The 27,404-nt window shown below is 43.0% G+C and overlaps 2 protein-coding genes across 2 annotated transcripts; both read right to left on the reverse strand.

The window, feature by feature from the left end:
- Positions 1-221: 221 nt before the first annotated feature.
- C9H5orf15 (chromosome 9 C5orf15 homolog) lies at positions 222-7,484 on the reverse strand. Its single transcript, XM_072872769.1, has 3 exons — positions 7,307-7,484; positions 3,588-4,213; positions 222-1,805 (listed from the first exon to the last, which is right to left on the reverse strand). The coding sequence occupies exons 1-3, from the start codon at positions 7,404-7,406 to the stop codon at positions 1,674-1,676; spliced, it is 858 nt and encodes a 285-aa protein (XP_072728870.1). The 5' UTR covers positions 7,407-7,484; the 3' UTR covers positions 222-1,673.
- A 989-nt stretch (positions 7,485-8,473) lies between these two features.
- Positions 8,474-25,549, reverse strand: VDAC1 (voltage dependent anion channel 1). Its single transcript, XM_072872629.1, has 9 exons — positions 25,415-25,549; positions 18,665-18,734; positions 18,042-18,091; positions 16,885-17,037; positions 16,742-16,794; positions 14,246-14,473; positions 11,032-11,182; positions 10,593-10,650; positions 8,474-9,695 (listed from the first exon to the last, which is right to left on the reverse strand). Exons 2-9 carry the CDS (start codon positions 18,729-18,731, stop codon positions 9,604-9,606), a joined length of 852 nt encoding a protein of 283 aa, XP_072728730.1. The 5' UTR covers positions 18,732-18,734; positions 25,415-25,549; the 3' UTR covers positions 8,474-9,603.
- Positions 25,550-27,404: the final 1,855 nt, after the last annotated feature.

Here is a 27,404-nt window from a genome sequence, read left to right on the forward strand (position 1 = left end):
CTAATTCCTACAGCTTAAAACATTTCATTTAAGCCTTGCTATCTACCCTACATACCATTTAACAGATGCGTAAAACAAAACTCCATACACCCCCTACAGAGAGTGAATTTAATTGGTAACAGAAAAGATGGTTTTGAACTGGTTGTCCAATCCCAAGCATAAGCAAGCTCTTTATCGTAAGGTACTGTATAAAAGCAGTGAAACAGTTAAGATAAAAAGCACAAGCTTATTATTGTCATTTATTTTAAAAACCTTATTCAAAATATTAAGTGATACAAGTCCAAATACGATAAAAATTACTGCAAGAAAAGAGTTTGGGGCTATTTTGTTTGTGCTTTACTGCTTGTGATTATGAAAAGAATGCATTTAACAGTAGGATTTAGAACTTTTAGCACTTCATTCGTAAGATAGTATCATGCCTTCAGACTCCTCATGCCGACAGCTGCAAAGTTGATTTTTTCCAAAATGTTACATAACTACTTGAATACCAAGTCATTAATTATGGGGTTCTGATCCACCATTATTTACATATTTATCAGTTGGAAAAATAAATCACAAACAGAATGTACAGAAAACTAAGATTTTATATTTTACAACTCATGAAAACATAAATAATGGAAGTACAAAAGACAAGGTAAAAAAAACCTACTGTACCAGTAACATGATTTACACTAATGCGTAAATGTTTGTCAAAAATTAGAGTGCGCTGTCCACAGACTGGCAGCCCCACACACCATTACTTTCATCTGCCTGTTACCTGGGTCAGAATAATGACAAAATAAATTATTCTTACATTCTCAGGCCTCTCCCATTTATAATATAGCAAGCCACATAATTGTTTCCCAACTGCCTTAAAATTCAACAGAAAGCTTCAATGTATCGAAAGCCTGTCAACTATCTATATTTTAGTAAGATTATTCAACAAGGCTTATTTTCCATTCATTAATTACAAAGGTAATGAAATAGTCATAAATACCATTAGAGAAAAAAACTGGACAGTCAAAAGCTGCATACCTTCACAAAGATCTCAAACATTTTGAAGAAATATATGGTATATAACTTCCCAAATAAAATGGTTTCTACATAATTATTTTTAAATTATTTACTGCCTGAACACATACAGAAATTATGAAATTGCCATGCTAGCTATTCTGCCTAAAATAGGATCAAGTTATGCAACAAGAAAACAGAACCAAAAAAAAACCTCAAAATGATATATTTGCAGCCTCAGGATTTAAGCACAGAAAAAAGTAATTATATTTTAAGTTTGCAATATAGTGGGATTTATGAGCCATACAAGTGATTAGCAAAGAGATCATTAATTTGATTTAGTGGTGCCAAAGTCATTAATTTATTAGACCTAAAATATTTTATGCTTATTTTTTGTATTACCACTATTAAGACTGCTCCAGACAGAAGGGATGATGCTTAATGAATGGAAAGAGCACTAATTATTAAACTCTGTATCTTTATAGTTGATATAAAACCTGACCGAAGTAGCAAACAGATGCATCATGCCCTTGATCTCGCATGAGATTTAATCTCAAAAACATCCAGGTCAAAGAGAGTACATCTCATTTCAGTACAAGCAGCATATTTAGAATACCTGAATATCATTACATGACTAGGCAGGCAAAGAGTGATAAGTTCAGCAAACTCAAATCACAGTGCTTTCAAAATACGTAGTCATTAGTTATTTTCAGGGAAGGCATCGCTTCATTAACATTTTGATCTAAACGATGATATTCTACTGTCCTAGAGCACAGGCCGTCCCTCCATCTTCGGCTCTGGACCAATAAGAAGATCTGAAAGAAAAAGCAGTCAATTTACATAATGCTATGGAGAAACGTTTTGGGTTTGATAGACAGCTTCACGGTTCTGTTGATATCACAGTTCTACCCCTTGATCCTGGCAATGGGATTACTGTTGCTATTAAACACGGCACTAGTAGTCAGCCATTTCCACACTGGCCATGCCATCACTTTCTGGTAACTTCAGTTGTGGTTTGGCAAAAACACGGCATTCAACCCATAACTCTTTCAGTAAAGATATGTGTACAGCTTCAGAAGTACTGCATATACAGGCTATTAAACTATCCCCAGATGGTGACATTTGTTAGTTTATTCATCTTACCTATTCTGGCATTTCACCCTCGTTAAAAATAATTGTATTACTGGTGCTGAAACAAAGGCAACAGAAGCAGCAATGGTGTCATTTGATAAACTGTTTCTGCATTACAGCTCACTGCCCCCTACAGCAATATCAGCAGAGCAGTTAAAGAGGCTATATGATAAATCAAAGCACTCAAGTGATCAGTTTTTTAAATGTCTATTATCTTCACCCTATTTAGCCTTGTTTCTTACCGACGTCATCTAAAAATCCACTTTACTAGACAGGGCAACTATACTGGCAAACGGGGAAATGGGACGGTGTAACTGGGCACAGGGAAAGAAAAAGGAGAGCCTAAACCAATTTGACTGTTGTCTCACAGAAATACACTAGTACTTTAAGTACGTAGACAGTGGTATGTATTTTCTGTTGCCAAAATTACTCTTAAGTGCTAAACAGCAACATCAACAGATAGCTTTTCAATTACCCAATGATGCTACAAGCATTATCTCACTTATGTAACAAAGACAAGGCTTTTTTTATCACTTATTTGAACTTCCCTCGAAGTTAAATTGTCAAATGTAACACAGTCTTCAACATTTTCCCCTATAAAGACTTAGCAATGCACATTCCAGATATGCCGTTGCACTGTAAAGCATAAGTTTTTGGGGTTTTTCAGCTGTGTTCTTTTCAAGTCCCCCAAGTCCTCAAGCAAAGCAGTGTTCTCTACAAGGATAAACACTAAGTTTTCCTCATATCTAAAAACTAACCTATGATTTAATTGCAAATTTGTGCATGCGTCTGTACTGGGTCTGGCTGGGCTGGAGTTAATTTTCTATGCTAGCAATGTATTTTGAAATAACACTAATCACTAATAACACTAACACTTCTGAGATACAGAGAATTAGTTTGTACTGAAGAAACAGTTACCTGAAAACACTAACTTTGGGCTTCTCTAAATCTGGAAAGTATGTTAAACATTTCCTAAAAGTTTGTAGTTAAACCCTCAGAAGATCTATCATACAAAGCCCACCTTAAAGTGAATACTTATTACAAGGATTATCACAGTTATAACAAGAACATTCCCACGCCATTTGGGATTAAACCTTCCTTAATTTGCTGTTTATAATCCCATGCAGAAACAAAATTAGTTAATGAATCACCTTCACTCAACTTGGCTCAGGTCTCATTTATAGAACCCATGTTGTACACTGCCAGTGCCCATTACTGAACTGATGGATTACTGATGTCATCAATTAATTGATTTTCTAATCTAAAATGTTTGATTCAAGTTCATTTTCATTGTGCAGATAAAAATGGCAGTAATGAGCTGCATATTAGCATCACAAAAAGACTAAGTGGTCAAAGATTTCATTCTCCAAAAAGCTAAGTTCCTCTTATTAAAAAAGTGTACAAGGCAATGCAACTTCATTGTAAATACTAAAGCTGTTTCTCTCAACCTTTCGCAGCATACCTACCTTCCTCTTATTGTGATAGGTGACATAAACAACAGCTACTAAGAAGGCAACTACAACCAGATGAAAAAAGAAATGGCTGTCTTCTTCTTCTTCCAACCCTGTGACAGAAACATCTTTTATCTTCTCATCAAGGGTCTTGATCTCCTCATTGTAATTACTAATGGTGTCAGAGTCATCATCTTCTGGCATCTCTAGAAGGTCTGGGCTGTATCTAGAATTCGATATCATTTCATAAGGACCATAGTCATCTCCCCCATCTGACTCCATAGTTTCTTTTATGATGGGTGGTGAACTATTTAGTGTGTCCTTCAAATCTGTTAGGAGATCCTCTTCCTCGATTTTAGTATCTTCAGAAGCATCAACATCTATTTGAGATACAGGACTAGCAGTCACCGCACGAGAGAGAACATACGGCGGAGAATCACCTTTTCCTGTAGATGGTTTTACTGCGGTCACCGAACTCATTTTAGCTGTTGTTGGGAACACCTCTTTTTTTGTTGGGCTTGCCTCTTTTTTTGTTGGGGTTATACTCTGCAAGCTGTCTGTCAAATTTTGGGATCTGTTTAGTGTTTCATTCTCAGTTTTAGAAGAAATATTTTTTTGAAGCATATCCGCTTTCACAGATTCTGAGAAAAGGATGAGAAACAGTCAATGTTAAGCACAACGCACTAACTTCCCTTGTGATACTTCAGCTATAAATGAAAATTATTGCAAGGCATTTACTTTACAGACAAGAAATCATGACGAACAGGGCATATTTCACACTGCAAACTTTTTAGAATTCATATACAGAAATACACACTCCTGTACTTTGGGAACTTCGAAAGAGAAGTCTTGAGTGGGACAGGAATTAAAGCTTGGAAGCACGTGCTTTCTACATTAGTATGCCAAAGCGTCCCTGAAAAATTTAGCATGTGTATTTTCCAGACTTAGAACTTCAGAGACATGTCCTCCCTCCCTCTGTGGATTTATGATGCCTTGTAGAATCATACATGATTAGTATTTTCTGAATCATCAAACTCTTTCTCCCACAGAATTTGCTGAGGTCTACAGAGGAAGAAGTTCTCAGTAAAGCTTTTCCTGCAGTTAAAAGCTTTTAATCTTTCACCATTGTGTATTTTGCCATCAAAAAATGAGAACACGCTGTGATGTCTCCTTCAGTGAGGATACAAGGTCCTAGTATCTCTTCCCAGGCATTTATTTTTATTGAATTTGTAGACACAGAAAAAGATTTCCAACCTTATGTTACCTCAAATGAAACTACTGAACCACAGCTTAAAAAACAAAGCTGAAGAAAGGACACCGACTACATATGCTCCTGTAGGAAAGCCTTTTGTTGGCAGCAAATTATTATAATGAAGAAAGTCAGCAACAGCGCTACCTAACAGTGCACCCTTAGGCAAATTCATAATCTCTCCAATGCTAGGATGGCTTTACAGAACTATATAAAAAACAAGGTGAGCATTAAAATCACATGCAGGGCACACCACCCTCTTCTCTATCCAAAGGAAAGCAAAAAAAGATGCAGAGGGAGTTTATAAATAGCCAATGGTTTTTTAATCCTAAAAAAAATAGCAAAGAGCAAATTATTCATGTTTACAGCACATGACCTCCAGATTCAAATCAGGAGGCACCTTAAAAATGAAGAACACATTTTAGACTTTCCATACACATCATAATTTAAATAGTGAACCATACTTGCCTTGTATTTTGGCATGCCAAACTATTTTTTAAATTTTTATTTTAAAAAAGTAACAATACTTTCATTAAGCGCTCCCAAGGAGCTCCCTGGTTCACTGGAAAGTTACAGATACTAGAAACGAAGCATTCAACCAACTGCTTGTGTCAAATTACTCATAAGTAAAATATTATACAGGGAACACTGAATCATGTTATTCATGAAACATGTATATTTACAGAGGATCAGTTACAACAGACTCCTTGTTTACATGGTACACTTTTCCAGTATGAATTACTCTTTAACCAACTGTAAAACAGAGAAGACTCAACTAATCCCATATGAACTAGACATTATGGTGCCTCTCTGCTAAAGTTCAAAGCCAACTACTTTACATTTAACACACTTAATTGTTGTTGAAGAAACTACTAGTCTGAATGATCGTGTCAACATTAACTTGTTCAGTTCTTGTACAAGACAAGTTTAGGGAATTCTTATCTCCCCGCAGGAGCCAAGCCAGCTAATTGCATACGTGGAGATAAATATGAGGAAAGGCAGCTGCAGGACAGTTTCATATTTATAGCTAGTTGGCATGTTATGAGTGAGGTAGGTAGACCTTACTGCTACCCTCACCAAATAGACAAAAAGTATTAGACAGTAATAGCTAAACTGTTTGAAATACAAACAAGTATATTTTTCCTATAGAACTACACTGCATGTATCCTTACACTTCAAATTATTCTTAAACTTGTTTTAACATGAAAGGTTTAGAAGGATATATGCTTAAATGCAAGGGACTCCCACCAGCTAATGCTGCAGCTTCAGTGTGAGAAAGAATAATTTCCTATTATTCCTAAAATAAGTTATTTTTTGTTTCAATAGGAGTAGCCAGTTTAGCAACTACACCACAACTGATTTATGATATCTACCCCAAACTATTTGGCATTATAAACAGTGGTTGCACTGTTTATAGTTATACAACACTGTCACATGATATTAGACATAGTGCCTGAACTCCAGAAATGCCTCAGCTTCAGAAAGATATTAATGTTCAATCATGGTAACAGAACTAGCAACAGTCCTCTTAGTAAACACCATTGATAAAAACATCTGACAGGGTCAAAATTCACCTCCAGGAAAACTTATTTTTTAGAAAACAAGTTGTTCCATGATTTTTGAAGTTAAAAACTCTTGGTTTTCTACAGGTTTCTGTCCCACATCCTGAACCTCTTCCTTCATTACTGCCTACTCATTAGACCAGGTGAGGGGCAACACAAATAGAGCTGGTTCGGATATACTGACTGACAAGCCAGAGAGGAATTGCCAGCACAAAACAGCTCCCTTCATTTCCTTCAATAATTCCCTTTCTCTTCGCTGCCCAAGGAATACTTCATCTAAAACAATCAGAAACTCACCGCCCTTGAAATATGTATTTCTTATTAGCATTTGGTTGGTCTGTAGGTTGAAGGGAAGTGGGAGAAAGAAAATGGACTTAATCAGGAGTCAACCTGCAGCATAACATAAGCTTATTTACGGGGGGGGGGGTAAAAACAGGCACCCAACTAGAATAGTTAGAACAAAATACTAAGTCTGATGAGTGAAATAATCAGCTAAACTGATCTTCGTAGCAATAAAACAAGGTGAACACCTGGCGAGGCCGCCTCACGACCGCCCGCCGAGGAAGCAGGGCTCTAACTGCGCACCTCCTCCCACAGCGCTCCCTCCCGCCGCTGCCCGCGACCAGCTCGCCCGGAAAGCGAAGACCCGGCCGAAGCCGGTTCCCGGGGCCGGTTCCCGGAGCCGGGCCCGGCCGCCCCGAAGCGCGCTCCACCGGCGGCCCCTGCGCACAGCCGACGCGGGCAGGGCGGCCTACCGGCGGCGAGCGCGGCAGGCGGGCCCCGCCGGCGGCTGCAGAGACCTTTAGGCCCGAAAGCGCTGAAGACGAGTCCGGTGAAAGACCGGAGGGGCGGCCGCGCAGCGCCCACAGCACCCCCCGCCCCAGCGAGCCGCCGGGGCCCGGCCCGCCCCCCGCCGTGCTCACCGGAGACCTCCTGGCCGCGGGCCGCCAGGGCCCAGCCGCAGAGCAGCAGGAGGCAGAGAGCGCGGCCCGCCGGGACGCCCCTCTTGCCGGCGGCCGCCATCTTCCCGGGCACCCCCCACCGACGTGGCGATGGCACCGCCCCCCGGCGCCACGCGGGCGGGGGGCAGGCGCGGCGCCTGCGCGGGAGGGCGGACCCCCTGTGCGCCGTCGGCGAGGCGGCCGCGCATGCGCCTGGGCGGGGAGGCGGGAGAGAGCCGCGCAGAGGCTGAGGGGAGCGCGGCGGGGGAACGGGGCTCCCCGGGCGTGCCCCCGGGCTGCGGCCGCGGGGCGGCCGCTGCTGGGGCTGCCAGGGCGCGGAGAGCGGCATGAGCAGGCGGGGCCCAGCGAGCTGGAAGGGCGTCCAGCCCCGTGACAGAAAATAGGTGTTTTCCTTCTTTCAGAGGTTGACGTTAGGGGTTGGGCACTCCACACAAAGCCACAGCCCTGGGATGCTGTTCACCGGCGTCCACATGCATGACTGGGCTCTGCGCTGTAGTGCTCACCAACGCTTTTTGCAGAATTTGATAGATTTACGTAAAAACGCTTTCCTGTTCTCAGCCCTAGTGAGGTCATGCAAGCCCTGAGAGAAGCCTTGAAGCTGATCATGGGAGAACAAATTCCAAAACACAAGATGCCTCAAGCGTGAGAAAACCAAGAACAGGGAGCCCAAAGGGGACACAGAACACAAGCCATGCACAGCATACAGGAACATAAATTAATTTTGAGCATCTGCCAAGTTCCTGGGAGCTGGTAGGACGTGATTTGTTTGGATTGGTGAAATCTAGAAGAGGACTACTTCCCCCATGAGTGTTAAGTCAAATATTTGAGATAAGACATAGCAGGAAATATTCAGGAATATAGCCTGTGATAAGAGGGAAGGTAGCTGGTGTTGCACAATTTGCAGGCTGTCGCTGAGGCAGACCTACGGTCTTGCAATGTCGTAAGGCCATTGCCTCACGGGGCACGTCCTCCTATCCCACAGCCTCTTGCCATCTGCACACCACCCACGTCGATTGGTTACATATGAAAAAATACAAAGTTTTAATGAAAAGCCACTGAAGTTTATCCCAACTGATAACTGTTCATTGCTCGCACCTATTTGTTTATAGACAGGTAATTCAACTTAGCAAATTCTGCAAGGAAAGAAAGATAAACAAGGCACATTCTTTTGTTTTCTCCATGAGCTAAACACATGCATATGTGCAGTTGCCAGAGCTTAGCGAGCACTAAGAACATGGCCGTGTCTGGAACTTAAATCGACTACATATTTTTTGTTTCTGTGGTACAAAATACGCACAATGATGTTGCCAGTCTCCTTCTGGAGCCAAGAATTAATATTAAATTCTTTTCACAATTAATATAAAGACGAAGTAAAAGGTGACATTTCAATATTTTATTCAAGTTGGGTTTGGGTTTTTTATCCATTTTTAGTAGTGTCAAGTACAGCATTTTGGGGTCTAGTTCCACACAAAATGGAAGACTCTCTAAAAATGTACCCATTTAGTTGCTAAAAAAAAGTGGTAATAAAACAAAAGTCCATTTTAAATTTAGTGATGCAACTATGTGACTGCAGTTACAAAGACTCTTCCCTGATTATGGCCCTGTCTTACAAGCTTTCCAGTCAGTGCAAGGGAAAGGAACCACAACACAGGACAGGTAGTATTGGCTGAGTCACATCAAACCTCCTCCGCAATGGACTTACACAGGGTGGACAACCTAAAGCATTCCGGAGACAGCTGAAGGTGTAAGATAACCCAAAAAAGACAAACCATTCGTGAAATGCCTATCTAAAAAAAATCTGATTTTAAAAATCCCTTTTTCAGACAAGTTTGCACATTCCATCGTGAATTGAAACCTTAAGTGTCGGAACATTTTGCTGACGGAATTAACAGAACGATATAGTGGTCTGCAATTCTTAACGTCTCAGTTTTTATACCACATTAACATATTCCTTGTGCAGTCAATATGTTAGGAGAGGTAATCAACACCTTCCTACTTCCTATCATGTGGCAGCTGACAGATGTGATGGGCAATAACATTCAGAAAAAAAAAAAGCCTGGAATTAGGATTTTTTTTTTTTATGCTTTTGTCTCCATTTCTTTAACATCATCATTTTTAAAGCTTAGCTGTCTCTAACCAGGACTAGCAGGACTGATACTTAGCAATACTTGCATCCCAGACATAAAACATTGAAAGGTACACTATACTCTGAAGGTAGCTATGCTGTATTTTCAAATTAGCGATTGTAGAATCACTCCTTATGCTTCAAATTCCAGTCCTAGACCAAGCTTGTGACCACCTGCGTTGACATTCTTGCCATCCAACAAAGCTGACAATGTCAGTTTGATACCTGCGAAACAGAGAAAAGTGAGAGAAAAGACAACTGTTAAAACTTGGCATGAGCTTTACGTTCAGTCAGTGCAGTGTCTGTGCTGCTGCTTTAATTTATTGGGTAGCTAGGTTAACGTAATTTGGCAGTTAGCCTTGTAAGGACTGGGCATTTTAAAACAATTTGCAGATATGAAATCTTCCTGAATTATGAAAGTTATAATAAACCATGGTGATAGATTCTGCTTTTTATCACTCCAAGTAATTAAAGCTCTGAGTCAGTTCACTGCTGCTGGTCCACTGATTAATCTAATTTTAGAGTCCTGTATTATGAAAAATTGGGACCTTGACACATACCCACCTTTCTAAACCACTTTCAAATCTAGGTACGAAAAGGCCTAAGCCCTGTCTACTGTAATATCTCATGTCAATCTGCTTGGTATTCTGGCAGCAGATTTATTAGACTACATTAAAACCAATTTCACAGCAGTATGATTATCCTCTTCCTGGACCAGGGGACCTTGAGAAAGTCACGTTTCCAAGCAAAATAAACTCAGTAATAGGAAGCCTCTGAACGTACTAAAAACCCATTTACTTATCTGTGAAACACCTAATTGTAGATATACTTTGTATCAACATAAAAGAGTATCTGACTGGTCAGTGGATGGTGGTCTGTAATAATTCTGCTTCCATCAGACATACAAAATTAACGGAGCAGTCCCTGGAAAAGTTCATCATTGGCTTGCCCAGCAGCATAGCAATGTTACAAAACCATTCACATTTTGTCACAAAATACCTCTTTGATATTTCCAGCCTAAAAATCATAGAATCATTTAGGTTGGAAAAGACCTTTAAGATCATCAAGTCCAACCATAAAATATCACTTACTGATGTCTGAATTCCTTCTGCATGGACTTACCTGGCTTTAAAGTCTGAGTGTATCCTAATCCGATCAGACTGGAGTTGTTCACTTTAGCCTTAAAGGGAAAAAATACTATATGTAAATAATTTGGTATCTTTCTTCCAAGTCCTTCCTACTTGAAAATTAAATAACACCTTTTAAGCAGGTAAAGGATTTAATCTTTTAAATCACAAAAAAAAAAAAAAATTAGAGTTCATTTTGCCTCAAAATCTCAAAACAGCGCCCAATAATACGATAAAACATTCTGTGCCACTTTTAAGGAAAATCCAATAGTTGTGCTCTCATGCTGCCAAAACCAGGACAAATAGATGTATGTGCCAACTATACACCACAGAACCGCATCAAAACCGTACTTCGCTGCTGTAAAGGTTGCTTCGTGCTTCTGTTACAAGAGCCTATTTCCAAATGCTTATAAATGTACATGCACAGCACTCACAGAAAAAGAGGCATCTGGGTCAATCTGATACTTGGCTGCTATTCCAAAGCGAGTGTTGCTATTACCGGCTGTCCAAGCAAGATTCACGGCAGTTTCCAGTTTATCATTCACCTTCTGGTAAATGGAGCCTCCAAATTCCGTTCCATCATTCCTGGAAGGAATGCATTAGTCTAGTTTTAAACTGCACCCCAAAACAATCATCTTTTTTTTCCAGTAAGATCTATATTTGCAGAACATTCACTGACACCTCATTTAATATCCCTGTAACAACTAAGATAGAGACATTAGGCCAGATTGGTAATGAGTTTTTAAATGCTTGAATTCATTGATGGTTACTATATTTCAACAAACAACTTAGGAAACTGAAAAAAAGCCATGACAAACTATCAAAAATAGACTAATGATGACAGCTTCCAATTTCCCCTTCTCTCTAGATGGGCGTCTTTGTAGTAGATTTATTCTCCTCTGCATATCTCTGAAATAATTATTTTCCCAGGCATACGTCTCCCTAGTGCCCTGAAAGGGCTGTACCCCAATCACCGAGCCTGAGCAGTCATCCTAACGCTGCCTCGTCAGCATGCTTTTACCAGACACAGATGAACTGTATCAGAAGCGAAGATGCCAATTTAATGTCCAAGTCGACCGGCTTTTGCAAATGTCCTAATGGTACATCTGTACTACGCATACCGCTCTACTGAAATGAAACTAATTTTACTTTGCAGAGAGCACCGGCCAGCAGCTGAATGATGACAGCCTTCCACCACTGCTACCGAGCTGCACAACTTCCAATTACTCCTGCCACCAACGTTACAGAGGGAATAAAGGGTGGTAAATAAAATGCAAAACATTAGAGCATGCAGATCATAAAAACAAGAGCAAAAGGCTTCTAAAAGCCTTGCGCTCCTTGTAAACCAGTCAGCATCTGAATTTCCATTTTCGCTCTATTTCCTAAAAGAGGATACAAACATATTGCACAGAACGGGCTTTAAACCACAGAAGACCTCTGCAAATAAAATACTTATGATTCTTTCTAAACTATGAAATAATCTGGTTCCAATTATTAGAGTATTCCAAACCTTAAAAATCGGGGCAGATTTAGCATCTCTCCACTTTTACCCCTTTGGCCTGATGTGCCTTAGTTCATAACAGTGGCACAAACAGTAGTGATATGCCTATTTAAAAGTTCAAGCAATAGCAGCAGCCTTTTAAATTGTTAGAGCAATTCTTCCAGAAAAACACTACAATACTTACTTCAGGTAAAACTGAAGCTCACCTATAACTGCATGTGCTTGGCTCTCAAGAAAAGGAGGGATTAAAAAGGACTGAGGAGAGCTGGTTATACAGGCAGATTTTGTGCAAGCTTCCCACACAGCTCTGTCTTGACCTGCAACATTGGGGGGGGGGCGGTCTGAGCTATGCTTAAAAAACGAGGAAATTCATATTTAAAACTAGAAATTATCCAGCCCTACCTCCCTTTAGTTATTGTTTATTATTAAATAATAATAATAATAATAAAGTCAAACCTCCTTTTAATTCTGACAGTAATAATAGCACTTTTCAGATGTAGATAAAAAAAACCATTATCCCGCTATGAAAATTCATATATTAAGGCACCATTAAGGAAAGTAACTTGCTAAAGTCCCCAGCTGGTCTGTGTAATGCCAGGAACAAAGCCGATGCTTCAAGCCCCACCTCATTAAATTATCAGCTCTGCCACAGCATCCCTGTGAAACACTGAACTGTCTGGGTGCAACAACCGAGTTCCACACACAACTGTTTCTGGGATTATATAAAAACTCTGACACGTTTCAAAGCCAAAACATGTCAAATACCTAACTAAGCTATTAATATGTAAGTATGATTTCGATAAGTATGATTTCATATGATTAATAAGTATGATTTCTATTCGTATCACACATTTATGGGTTTGCCTGTCAGATGGTAGAGCATGAGTATTAAACAAACAAACTAGGCGTCCTCCTGAAGATGATTTATCATCCACATAAACAGCAACCTAAGAAACAGACCCTCAGGAATCCAAGAAACAGTACAGTAAGATCTGAGCCCCTGCTGCTGTTATAAAGCTGTTTGTTTCTGCTGTTGCTTTAATTAAGAGTAATAATAATTACCGCATTTTCTAGCAAAAGCCAATAATACAATGTTTTGAACTGCTACAGTGTAACAAAGTTGAAAGTCCTTGTGCTTGAAGGAATAACTCCTGACTACTGAGTGGAGGGGGACCCCGCATATTGTTTAGATGAAAGTCTTCTGCCCACATTTTTGTGCTTTGGCAATCCTTCAAACCTACTGTCTGGGCTGTGAAGGTTCAATTGTTCTGTAAGGCAGTGCAAGCTTCCTAAACCAGATCTCTGCAAAACAGCATGAAACAGAACAGAAAGCCTTTAAAGAAGCAGCTCCAGGAAGGCAGAACAGTTGTTCAGCCCCCAAATGGGAACAGCCTGCAATAGCTCTGCTACATGCAAAATATGCGATTACCCAAGGGAATGGGAAAGGGGGGGCTGGGGGAATGGATTAGGGATTGCCTAATCTTAAAAAACTGTCTTCCCCAAAGGCATAAATTGCTTTTTTAAGAGGAACGGGAGACAGAGAAATTAAGGTTTTCACAGAATTTGGCCCTGGTTTCCCACTGTTCATGCATTCAGAAAGGACAAATGCTTGTGTAAACAGATTATTAGGAGTCATAATACTAAACCAAACTTTTACACCATATCCCTTCCAGTACTAAAACAAACCCAGTCCATATCTCTTACATTCATTCCCTTTTGCCCATTCTTGTTCATCCTCTGATTAACTCCTTCCTCTACAGATCAAACCACCATTTTGTTTGATTTTGACATGTGCAAAAGGAAGTCACTGCTTTTATTTCAACTTTCACAAAGAATATTTTTATAACCCACTTGTTTTATTATTCCGCTAATACATTCTCATAATCCTTATCTGTTAGAAAGATAGACACTGGATGCTTGGGTGCTTACGAGTTCCAGTTGCTTCCATCATGCACTCCCTCACCCACATAATTCAAAGAAAAGTTAATGCAGCTAAAAAAAATGCAGCTTGCCATCTTAAATGAAGAACTAATTTCGAACCCACCATTCCCTCTTTCACCACTGCTGAAACTCCGTCCCTTTCATTGTTCTAGTAAGCAGCAACATCCTTTCAAATGCCTTTTTAATGCCCATCTGCCAATACTTACACATTAGTATGAAGCTGGAATTCATCGGTCTTATAGCCAACAGCAAAGTTGCTCTGGGTTACTCTAGACTTCGTTGTCTCAAAAGTCATTTGGTAACCTGCCAGCCACCCCTCGTAGCCAACCACCAGGGCTCCACGTATTGAAGGACCAGCAATATCAAAATCCATGTCGCAGCCAATGTTGATGTGTTCCCTTTTGTACCCTGTCTTAACTTTAGCGCTCTTTTTCCTAAAGAGAAAAGAAAGAATCTCATATCTTTGAAAAGGTACGCTCGTAGGTAGCAATTCAATCAAATCAGTTACTTTAACTCAGTGTAATAGTTCTTGAAGACAAAGTATGCATACCTGGAGAGCCACGTGGCATGTCACCTTCTTACCTTTCACATTTGCAAAACCCTAATTCAGCTACAGTGAATCATGTGCAATCAAGGAATAAAATGAGGTGGGGTGCCCCGCTGAGCACTTCTGGGCTGTGTTCTGAAAAGCAGCAGCACAACAAGCCAGACGGGAGGGGACAAAAACAAAACCTCACCTCCAACTAATCTGATGGTTTGGGAAGTTTGGTAGATGCAGGGAAGGAATGGAAACTGTAGCAGGTGACAGGTTTGCCACAGAAAGTCAATAGTAGTTGGCCTGTCCCAAACAAACCATTTTCAGACAATCCTAGTGAACTGGGTAATTTCATTTACTGTGACGGACATCGAGAAATCACTACTTTGTCTCCAGCTTCCTGAGGGAAAGTCTCTGCTGCTAAGGACGTAGGCTGCTTCAGCGGCTCTGACACCCTGTTTTCTCCTTAGGATGCTTTATGAAGTTTAATGGTTACAGCCATTAGAAAGGCTGCCAGGTTAACGCAGAAATTAACTTTCCTGAGTCACTTGCTTCTTTTTATTCTGTTGGCCAGACCAGTGTTTTCTCATGTGTCCTTAGGTCAGTTTACATCAAGCGTGCAGACCCTCACAAGGCAAACAGAGTTACATCTAATACATTCAGCTACTCTTATTTAAGACTTTTTTCTTCTCTTTTTGCCTTATAAGTGTCTTCTGTCTTTGACCAAATCTTTTACTGAAATCTTTCTGGAAAAGACAGGCTAATTTGAAATATCAAATAAACCTTTCACTTCAGCTGGCAAAAACAGTCTCCAAGAACTGTTTCAACACTGTATCAGACCCACATAGAGATCACTCTCTTTTTCATTATTATTATTATTATTATTATTATTATTATTATCTCGGACTCAGGAATTTCTTGTGTTTTGCAAAATCAGAAAATAAAGAGCAGGAGTGCCAAAAGCACTCAGCATTAGCTCGTCTGCAACTTCTGTAAAAGTCAGCGGTACCTCTCCCACCAATGTCAACAGGGACAGCGGCAAGCTAACACAGAGCACTCCTAAAAATGACTTTCCCTGTTGAGAGACCCATCACAGCCAGTAAGTAGTAAGGAAGGGGAAGAAGGGGTCTCATTCAGACATGATGCATCCCTGTCAACATAAACCAGGTCACGCCAGGACTGAATCTCACTCCATTTATTCAAATTATAATAGTCTTCCCACAAGGCAATCGTTATAACTCAGATACTATAGTGTCTGTGAAGTGCCTAAGAAATAGCTATAGAGCTGTAACTTGTCATTCTCATACAAGGTTTTTTCTTTTTTATTTCTTTAAGAATCCTACCAGTTAAGAAATAATTATCAACAAACACTAGAGATTATTCTGGTTAACAAATACAAAAATATCTAGTTAATCTAGAATTAGGAGTGGACTGGAAGCAGTTGACAATGCAGGACACTAAATCTAAAAGACAGAGTGAAACCTCCATGGGGACTATAACCCCAGTAGCCTGCAGTGCAGCGTGCTGCTCTGGGAAGCTAATGTGCAAAATATTTTGACTCACTGGCAGCACTGCTTGCAAAAAGATAATCAGGGGGAAAAAATAAACTAACATCTAGACCTACAGCTGCTGCTTAATCCCTCTGGCCCACATAAAATGTGGCATCCAATCGCCGTGTCAGAAATACTCATCCACCACCAAGGCACGCTGTGGCCAGCAAGAATTCAGATGATAAATGCCGCTCGGGAGAAGAGCCCAATTACTGCGTCGACCTATTAGAGCCGTGGCCAACTGGCTCCCGGAGCTTGTTAAGCTCTGCATTACAGCTGACTTGTTTAGTGCCTTTATTCAGACAGTAGCTCATCCTCTGACATGGCCAGAAATAAGCAACAGGGGTGCAAACAAAACCTTTTCTTCCCACCCTAATTCTGACTATAATTTTCAAGTTGCTGTATTTAAAAGTTTGCTTGCTATAGCTTAGGATTAAAAAGGGATTGTTAATACTAAGATTTAAATCAAATCAGATGTACATGATTTCATGATACACAGGCTGATTATTAACTGTCTTGGTATCTCAGGACAGAACAAGTAAAGAAGCAAGACAGGATTCTGGAAAACTAAAATAAAAAATGCCTTTTTTTGTCACTTGAGCTTACTCACTTCTTACCCAGTGTTAGGAGAGAAGGAGGAGTCAAAGGTCAGCTTCAGGCCATGTGCAAGCTGAACAGAAAAGAAATTCACTGGTTGGATTTATAATTAGAGATTGTCATAAGTTAATTTGTAAATTGCATCTTTTGAGCCAAAAATTACCTGATCTTCAAGAGTAATCTCAGTGCCTAGTGTGTTGTCGGTGTTCCACTTTTCTGTGAACATCAATCCATATTCCACCCACTTGTATTTTGTTTCCAAACTACCACTAACTTTGCTCGTTTCTGAGTTTGCTGACCCTGAGCTTGTAAATTCCTAAAAGGAAAAAGAAAATTATATATATATATTTGCAAATATATATATGTTTGCATATAGGCAAATACTTATACTTGTAGAACATATTAGTCATTATAATTTGGCATATTATTCAATACTGCAGAGTTTTCAGAAGATTTAAGAACATGTTTGCTAGTCATTAATATCAGCACGCTTTTGCCCCACAAAAAAATGCAGTGTCAGAGAGAAAAAGCATTGCATGCTAAGGGAACGGATATGGGACAGGAACGTGGATAACCCTCACCAGCAGCATAGCACAGAATAAGGTGCTAGTCTGTACAAGGTATATCTGTGAATCAGCATGCAAGCCTGCAAATGCATCACAGGGATGTTCTAAATATTAGCTGCAACACACAGTTACATTGCACCTATACTTCTTTAGTGACTGCTAACAAAGAGAGAATGCAGCACATTTAGAAAAGATACTGTCCGAAATTCTGACCACAGGAGACGGAGAAGTCGCGAATCACAACTGTGTGCAAGCTCTCTTTTAAAACTGATTATCGGCCCTGGGCAAAACATTATTCTGAAATGCTCGTTAATGGACCCCCAGAAGAGTTTGTGCCCCATGCGAGCACAGAGCTAAATCAAAACCTTTACAGAAAGAAAACCATGAGGGAGCGCAGCCTCTCATAACTTGAAACCAGCGTAGTTCTGCTCGTTCAGTCCAGCAAGGCAGGAGGGAGGCACTGACGCTTCCTCCGAGCACAGGCCATGGCAATGGCCTCAAATAGCAACGTAATTTTCAGAGTAAGCAATTACCGTGGTTGCAAAGCAGCCCTTCACTGTATCTTCTACTCTAATTTGTGCACAGTCTCATATATTAAACAAAAATTATAAATGCAAAGTAACTTGCAAGGTTATAATATATCTGAAAAATGATAGGGGGAGAGTAAGGGCTACGTATTTACTTTTAAAAAGAAATATACAGTAAACACAAGAACATTGCAATGGTTTGGATTTCAATGTGTTTCCAAACTCACCAGTCCATTTTCAGATTTTGTTTTCAAATCAAGTTTTATCAACCCAAAACCTAGAAGATGAGTAAAAAATATGAATTATATCTATGTTAATTTGAAAAGCATTTCTGATTTATTTCTTAAAACTCCCTTCTAAATCACCTGTGAACTATTAAAAAAATAAACCAAGGGTACATTTATCAAACCATGTGTTTTTATGAAGCAGATTATGCAGCTCGTACTCACTTCAGATAGCACTTGACCGATTAATCCTACTGACCTCAGCAATTTAATTGGCACCAAATGAGGTAATAATGTCTTTATTCATACTGAGCAGCATTTTGTTCATAAGCAAACTACTGACATCAATGATCCTATTCATGATAGAAGGAAACAGTCAAAATGCAACACACAATTTTCTTTCAAAACAGACAACAGTCCTATGGGGAACAGGAGGAATTTTGTCAAAAGCAAAGTAAGTTACCCTCCCTTTCCAGACTGCCAGGGCAATGTGAAGCTATGATAGAAAATTCTCTGGATTCTAATGGAAATGACTGGAATATTTATCAGGGAAAAGTAATAAAATCCTAACAGTTTCAGGAATCAGGCAGACAGCGAAAGACCAAACTTATTTTGGCTTTATTTACCATATCCCTTGGTGAAAACGTCTCTGGCGGATTTGCCCAAATCAGCATAAGCAGGTGGAACAGCCATTTTCTGAAAAAAAAAAAACCCAAACAAAACAAAAGGGAAATTACAGTGTTCAGAAACTTACTTAATTCATTTATGCAACAAGAAACTTAGCCCATTTCAGCCAGTTTTATTTTCTGTCCACCACCTATCAATTAAATACAGCCTGAAGAAAGCAGCTATAGCAAATAATGTGATTTGATTTTGCTCATTAGCCAGCAGAAGCAATTACCACGCATTTGCCACCAAACATGAGAAAGAGGTTGCAGAACAAATATATATTAAAAAAAAGAAATTGTCTATGCCTTTCCAAAGAGTTAACTGTTGTTCTCTTACAACTGCACGAACGAACAACTTATTTTTTTAAAACCATTTCTTGGAAACATTTCTCCTGCTTCTTGCAACAGATCTATGCATTCCGACGCAAAGCATTAGGGCCCCAAGTCATCCACTCAGGAAATCTAACCAGGACGAGCACCTAGCATCAGGACCATCTCTCCCCCCAATTCGGAGCAGCAAATGGATAACATTTATGTTAGAAAAATCGACGAATGGTCATTCTTCTGCTTCAGTTTTCTCTGACTTTGCTACTGCTGTTAATGGGTTAAGGTGTCTCCTTAGACATTGACCTTTAAGTGTTTTTTCTGTTCCTCAACTGGGAAAAAAAATGAGCTTGCTGAGGGAAATTAAGACTGAAGGGATGCTGCGCTGGGAAGTCAGGCAGTCAGGAGGGTAGCCACAACCCCGCTTCAGCGGCCACAAGCAGACTAGAGCTCTCTGCAAAGCCTGGAGCCAGGCGGCGGCCCAACGGCGGGGACACTGCGGGGGCAGCTTTCTCCATCATGGTTTGTTCGGTAGGGATGCCCACATGGCCTTGTAGCTCCTCACTTTCCCATCTTCAGCAGCCCCTGACCATTCTTAGTTCAGTGGCCTCCTGCAAGAGATATGAATGCATGCCATTTTCTCAGCCACTGAGAAAACTGTCTCGTCGTATACGGAGGAGAAAAGGTGATCCTGAGAGGAACAAACCAACCAAATCTACTTTCTTATCCAAGTACAGTCATTTGTTCTAGGGAAGCAAAGTCAAACAATGTGAAATGGTGTACACCTTCTGTCTTTATAGACAAGACTTAATTTTAAAAAAGCAAAGGAGATAAAGCATACTTATAAAGCTGGCCCTCTCAATACCAGATGTTACACTAAAATTCCATATTCCCAAACTTTTTGGTTATGCCAAAGTAACAAGCAGTTTATTACACAAGCGTGCAAATGCGTTAAAAAATTGCCTGCCAATCCTTCCTCCAGACTATTCAACGTTAGCAGAAAACGATTCCTTTAAACCACAAACCAAACAGCTAGCTCTGAACACGAGGGGTGCTCTTAATAGTCTTGCTGGCTGTAGACTTGGATGCAGTTCTCTGGGCAAGCACATCACCCCACGAATATCAGATAGGGAGTTTCAGCAGTCACTCAACGCCTCAAGCACTCCATCCAACAAGTTGTTGCCTGTTACAGCAGGATACTGCTATTGCATAAATGCAGAATCTCTATCCTAGAGGGAACAAAACAGATCTGCTGGCTAAATAAAAGCAAACAGTCTTCTCAGAACATACATAAAGTAGGATACAAGGGTGCATAATACGATGTAGCTTCAGTTGTGGAGACTACCTGGATGCATCAAGAAGTCCTGTCATCTCTTTCCAGGTATAGTTCAGTAATAAGTTGCAGCCCCAAATATGTAAGCAGCTAAACAGTTACATTTATTAAAAAAAATAAAATCCATACTCCAAAGCAGTTTTAGCTGCTTATATTAGACCTAAACGTCTCTCCTTGTTTGTTGTGCGAGCATGAAAGCTGGGATTTAATGTTTATAAGCACCACTCTCTACAGGAGAAAGCATTTTAACAGTTGATCAGATGTGGTTCTGGAAACACAGAACCACATCTTTAAACACCCTTTAAAAAAAAACAAAAGGGAAGAAAAAAAAGCCAACCACAAAAAAACCACACACACACACACACACAAAACCCCAAACCAAGTATTAACAGATTTCTTTAAGTAATTCCTCTGCTCCTTATCAAAGTCACTAGAAGCAGAGTACAATGCTCTGCTTGGAGATCATACCTTGAAGTGAGAGCTAAGGCAGCTCTGACTCCGGAGAGGGCTGGGAGGGTTCACTACGGGCTGTATGTGTTCAGGAAACGTTTCTTCCCTGCCAGAGCAGCCCAGTCTCATGAGAACCCTCTGATGGGTATTTCCATTTAGCATCATCAAAAATTAAAAATGTTAAAAATCCGTACACTTGAAAATCAAATAAGCATTACTTTGGAAGATAATGCACTGCTCTGCCAGCTGCACTTTGGAATCTACCAGATATATTTTATCAACAGCCCCTTTGAGTCACTTCATAAAATAAAAATATTTTCTTGAAAACTGAATGCTGTATGCTTTTGGTTTGGATTTTGTAGGTTATGTTTTTCCCTCATCCAAGCCCACAAAGCCAAGTTTTGCTCCCGCTGACGTCTGTGTATCATCGCCACTGGATGTGGCCAGGCTCCTCGGGTGGATGAGTTGTGACAGGCTGCTCCCACTGCTGCAGTCTGGGCTGCGGCTGTAGGACAGTGGGAGATGTCGAGATCTCCACTTAGGCAATTACTATAATTAAGGGACAATACCGAAAGCCAAATCCCTGCTGGTTGTAAGGCAAATCATGTAATGCACACAGAGCAAGGTGTTTAAAATTGCTGAGTGTGGAAAACACTACAAGCTAGGTATGTGGTGGTTAACCTTGCTGTTGTCAGCAAGAACAAAAATAATTATTTCTGTTTGCACTGGCTAATCAGAAGCCTCTTGTTTAACAGATGGAAAACAAAACTGATTACATCCTGTGCGAGTGCACTTGTAAGACAAGCATGCTTAACAAGGATTCAAACTCTTAAGGGATCAAGGAATGGCCGTGGCCAAGTGCCCTTGCTTTTCACCAGTGGGATCCCAGCACATTAACTCAGATTAGGTTAGGGCTGAAATGAATTCATTGCTTTTATCCTTGTCCAACTGTGCAAATAGCTCAGAGTGACCACGTACCTCAACTCCCGCACAAAGCAGGCCAAGTAGAATACATATAACGTGTTCCAAGTAGGAGAATATTTTTATTTTCTTGAGTAGGAAATACTGCAGCACAAGTCATGACTGAGGAACACCTGAAGCGAGGAGTTGGCGCCGAGCGCTGCTCCATGAACGCCCGGTTTATAACTGCCATAGGGAGAAAATAGGGAGCTTCCTTTGGAGCTGCAGGACCCAAGAGCCAGCCCTAGTGAAGATTTCATTACAGACAAAGCACTTCCAGCAGGCCAAATTTGAATATTTTCCAGCATCACAGACGGCAAAGTTTTCACCCTACAATGCAGTTCTGGGCAATTAAATCCAAATCAGCCCAACAGGCAGCAAACCCCTGGGGTGCCCTTGGCAAATGTAAGGACTGGCTGCAACCAAAGGAAAACTCATCTCTGCTTGATAACTCTCTTACGTGGCTAAGTTAAAGTTTCCCTACATAGACTTATCAACTTTATATTTACATAAGGGGAAGGAGCAATCTAAAAATTTAAGATAAGAATAAAATCCAGGATAAGAATAAAATTCCCACGAAGAGACAATGGGAGTCTATCAGATTCAAGGCTAAGAAAATAAAAAGGTTGGATTTAACCTTAATCTAGCGACATTTTTCCTAATAAATTTGAACTCGTGTACCATTTCTTGGTGGTAACAGTAGTTCTGACCATTTCAGCTCCCCGTCTCCACAAGCGGTACCCCTGAGAAGATGATAACTGCAGAACTGGCACAGAAGAGCTGCCGGGGACGCGTCCCACCAGCGTGTGAGCCGGGAAGGACAGGCAGCATCGGGTTATGAGACCAGGTACAGTCTGTCTGCATGAGGAAAAAAAAGCGCACGAGGGTCTCTTGCCTCACGATCCAAAAAACCTGCTTAATTTACTTCTCATTTATCTCCTTCCTGAAAGGAAAAAAATATTCCTTGGTATGAAGCAACTTTTAAGCACCTTTCTGGACCCCCAGCCTGTGCAGTGTCATTTCCCAACCAACGTATGTTGTATCAATAAACAGACCACGAAGGACGGTGCTTTTGCTCTCAGGCAGAACAGGGCCCAGCTCTCTCCACGTGCCAGGGCAGGCTGGCCGGAGCCACCAGCTCCGCACAGCACCGGTAACCCTGTCCCACCGTCCGACATCCCAGGCTGCCAGGTGAGCATGGTGCTGGCTCCACAGTTTGGGTTTTATGATCCGGGTCCCAAACCCATCCAAGTCATGACTACAGTCTGCTTTGAATCAGGTTCAGAAGCCTAATTGTGCAGAGATTTGAAAACACGCTTAACCGTAAACACATGAGTAGTCCCACTGAGGTCAAACATCAAGTTCGGCACATTCACAAGTCTTTTGAGAAGCCAGTTAAGCCCGTGATTTGTAAATACTCTGCATTATGGGACACAACACTTAACAACGCTTTTTGCCCCGACTTGCTACTGTGCCGACATCATATAATCCATGCACCATTATGACTCAAAATTTAAGACTCGGGAGTCCACAATTTCTTTCATGCAGGTATTAGTAAACCCATGCAGCGTCCCTCTGACACTCGCAGGATCACAGCCTTCCTACCGCAGCTTTGCTTTTGAACTACATACGTGATGGAGCAGATTTAGGTTTTAAAGATTGGTTTATGCAGTATCTCTGTAGCCCAGTAAACACAGGACGATAGAGGAGATAAACGCCTTAAAAGCAAATGTCAATATTATGATTTAGTCTACACTAGTATTTATGGAATTAAAGAAAGAAAGAGCCTGCTCTTAATTGCATGGGTATAAATTAAGAACGACAACGTTGTACGGCAACCCCTTATTAAACTATCACATATAAGTATCAATTAAACAAAGTTGGGGGGATATTGCAGCCTGCTGTCGCTACTGTACTTACTAAAACTGCAAGGGAAGAACAAAAAAACACATACCCTGTACGTTAAATGAAACATTCAGGCTAACTATCTGTTTCTTTCAAATATCTGCAGAGAAGGAGATGAGCAGCACTGCTGTCCCACCCCGTGCCACCAGCACGGCGCAGGGGCAAGGCTGGCGCACGCCCCAGCAGAGCGCTCAAGAAGGGACATGTCCCTCGCTCCCGGCACCGCTGCAGGAACACCCAGCGCCAGATCAATGGGGATGACTAATTAAAACGGCATTTTGTCTTCCAGCACAATTTGACAGCTTGCTACTCTCACACCGATGAGGAGCATCCACCGCACCGGAGCTCAGGCTACGGAGCCGGTGGATGGGTTTTTCTCTACCTGCAGCAGACGCCAAACACACGAGGGCCTTCGCCTGTGCATCCTGACTGCATCCCGGAGAGCCAGGGCTGGGGACATCGCTCCTGGTGCTATGGCAACCGACGGCGATGCCCCACACACCGTCACACCCCCCCACACCACCTGAAACGTGGGCAGGAAGAAAAGGTGCAGACTGTGGATCAGCGTAAACCTTCAACGGAGAGGGCTGAGGGGAGGGATTATTCGGGAATGTCTTTGCAGTAGTGCAAAAGCCCTTTTCTGAAGGAATTCTGGCAAAATTTCATAGATGAAATGCCACGAGACAGGTGATTATTCAACCATCCACTGCACCGAACAAAACAAAATGCAACACGCTTCTGATCCTCACTAGACCGTCTGAGAAACGAGATGGGGATCTGCTTCAGCCGGCATCGCTGTAAATATTCCCCAGAGACACAACCCTGCGTCGGTCAGTAAGGATGAGTCAGCTCCGCTTCGTTTTCAGAAAATTTTGTTACTTTTTTTTTTTTTTTTACAAATGCCCAAAGACTGAATGAGTCGATCACCCTCCAGCAAGAGTTGTTCCCAGCCAGGGCTGTGACGAGGCAGAATGGAGGCAATTGCACCGCTGCTGCTGTGGCTGCACAGTGCTCCCCGCTTGGTTTGGGAGGGGAAAACCGAGTCCTCGAGATGTTTAAACTGACATTATTCCCCCCCAAGAAAAGCGCTACGTTTTGAGAATAAGCAGAATAAAACGAAACAAAAATCGGTTTGGCTGCTTGGAGTGGGGTTTGGGTTTGTGATGCACGTCAGGATGAATTCGCCAACCTGCAAAAAAACATCCCAGGGGCTCGGACGAGCGAGGTGGCGGGGACGTCAGCGCTAAAGCGGTGCCAAATCCGGGCAGGCGCGGCCACCCGCCACCCACGACCTTTGCTCCCCGGGACGCTGACGAACGATCCCCACCTGCGGCCGTGTTTGTCAGGAAACCTGCACGCTCCTCCGTGGCCAACCGGCCTTCAAATCCCCGCCGTGGGGCCAGCGCCCGGGCCGACCCGCGCTCGGCCTCCCAGCCACGGCCGAGGGCATCGCCCCACGCGTGGGCAAGGCGTCCCCGCGTGCCACCGCCTCGCCGCCCTCCGATGCCACGGGCACCCCACGCCTCGAAAACGGCCCTCGTTTCGTAACGGCCAGCATTACGTCAGAAAACAGTTATTCCCAGTCCGACGGGCCGCGGATGGCTGAACCCTCCCGGCTCGCTGCGGATTCCCGCCGCTCCCACCCGTGACCCGCCTCGCCGGCTCCCCGCCCCGCGCGGCTCCGAGGGCGGCCCGGGGACCGTGGCCGGGACCTCCCGCGCCCGCCCCCGCCCTACCTGGCCCCGCCGCGGCGGCAGCAGCCTGCGCCGCGCTCCCGCTCCCGCCTCGGCCTCCTCCGGCGGCGGCTGCCCCTGCCCGGCGCCTCCCGGCCTCTGCGGCGGCGGCTGCGTGACGGCGGGCGGGGACGGAGGAGGAGGAGGAGGAGGAGGGAGGAGGGAGGGAGGAGGGAGGAGGGGAGGGGAGGGCGGCGGGGCGGGCCTTGCCGCCGCAGCGGGCGGCGGGAGCCGCTGCCCGGGAGGCGCCGGGGCTCCGGCCGGGCGCCCGCTCCTCGCCGCCGGGCGCCCGCTCCCCGGGCGGCACCGGCACCCCGAACCGCACCGGCTCCGGGTCCGGCACCGGGCGATGCTCCCCGAGAGGCAGCGGGAGCCCCCCGGCCCCGGGGCACAGCATCGCCGAGACGTACCGGTTCCAGCCCCGGAGCGACCCGGGGCACCTGCAGCCTGCGGGTCCGGGGCACCTAGGCAGCGGGACCCCCAGCCCTGGTGGAAACTCCCCATCTAGATAGAATTAGTTAAATTAGTGTTGCCTAGAAACGGTTAAATTCTAACTCCCCATCTAGTTAGAATTAGTTAAATTAGTGTTGCCTAGAAATAGTTAAATTCTAACTCCCCATCTAGTTAGAATTAGTTAAATTAGAATTACCTAGAAACAGTTACATTCTAACTCCCCATCTAGTTAGAATTAGTTAAATTAGTGTTGCCTAGAAATAGTTAAATTCTAACTCCCCATCTAGTTAGAATTAGTTAAATTAGAATTACCTAGAAACAGTTACATTCTAACTCCCCATCTAGTTAGAATTCCCATTCCCGATATTCTGGTTGGGCCAAGAGCGGCGGGAGAGGAGGAAGGGAGAGTTCGGGAGAGCCTTGGAGCAGGGGAAGCCGTGTGTGACGGTGAGCGTCCAAGGGAGCTGTTGGAGGGACGGGGCGGCAGCGAGGCAGCGAGCCTCCTCAGGCAGGGACCAGCCGCGGGGCACGGAGATGCTCCAGTGAATTAGGGAGCTTTACATCTTTCATAACTCCCCCTCAGACACATGAGTCAGCCCTCACGGCTTACGGGGAAGCTGGGGCTGAGTCCAGAATGAAATTGTCCTGGTGACGGAAGGTCAGGCGGGGAGTGCTGTGCTATCAGAGAGGAACAGAGGCTGAAGCTGTGCTGCTTTCAGGATGAGATATAAATCCAGTCCTTCGCTGTTGGAGGCTCCTGGAGAGCTCAGAGCATCAGCCACAAGATAAACGGGAGAATCATCCCACCCAGGAAACTCTTGGTGGTCTTGATAGTCACCCTTCTGGCCCCAGCATCCAGGGGAGATTTTTGTTAGAAAAAGAAATCGTCGCTAAGAGTGCACATCCCACCCATGTGCACTCTTATTTACTTTGTTGGGTTTTTTTACAATGAATTATTTCCTACTCTTTCTCCCTTGCACAGTGGGAACAGATGGCGAGAGCCGGTTTCCCCACTCGTGCTCTCGCCTGGCTCATGCCTTTGCTTTCCCAGCAGCATCTCTCCAGAAAGGCACCGCTCCCACGGCCGTCGCAGGGCTGGACCCACAGCAGGAGACTGGTGCGTGCCCCAGCACACCCCGGGAGCGGAGGTCAGCGACATCCTGCTCAGAAACACGACTGGAGCACACGCACACACGGCGTTTGTGACCTTTGAATCAAACTAAATAAACCTTGCAAAGGGCTTTATGTTGAACAGAAACATATAACTGAAACGAGGTCTCTTTCAAATTTGCAGAGTTACTTCTAACCGCAGCCATTTTGTTGATCCGGCTGCCAAGGAAACCCTACGAGCACTGGTGTCCCAACCAGAGCATGGGGTTTCAATCAGGGTGAAGTGTTGGCTTCGGCCAGCCTCTCCGCTCTGCCCAGCCTCTCCGCTCTGCCGCTCGCAGCAGCCCGTGCCTCCCCTCTTCCCCCACACTCTGGGGCTTGTCGGAGCCTGTCCTGGGCTGATTTCACTCACTGGCCCATGAAAAAACCC

The sequence above is a fragment of the Ciconia boyciana genome, chromosome 9, assembly GCF_034638445.1.
Source record: "Ciconia boyciana chromosome 9, ASM3463844v1, whole genome shotgun sequence".
Classification (NCBI taxonomy): Eukaryota; Metazoa; Chordata; class Aves; order Ciconiiformes; family Ciconiidae; genus Ciconia; species Ciconia boyciana.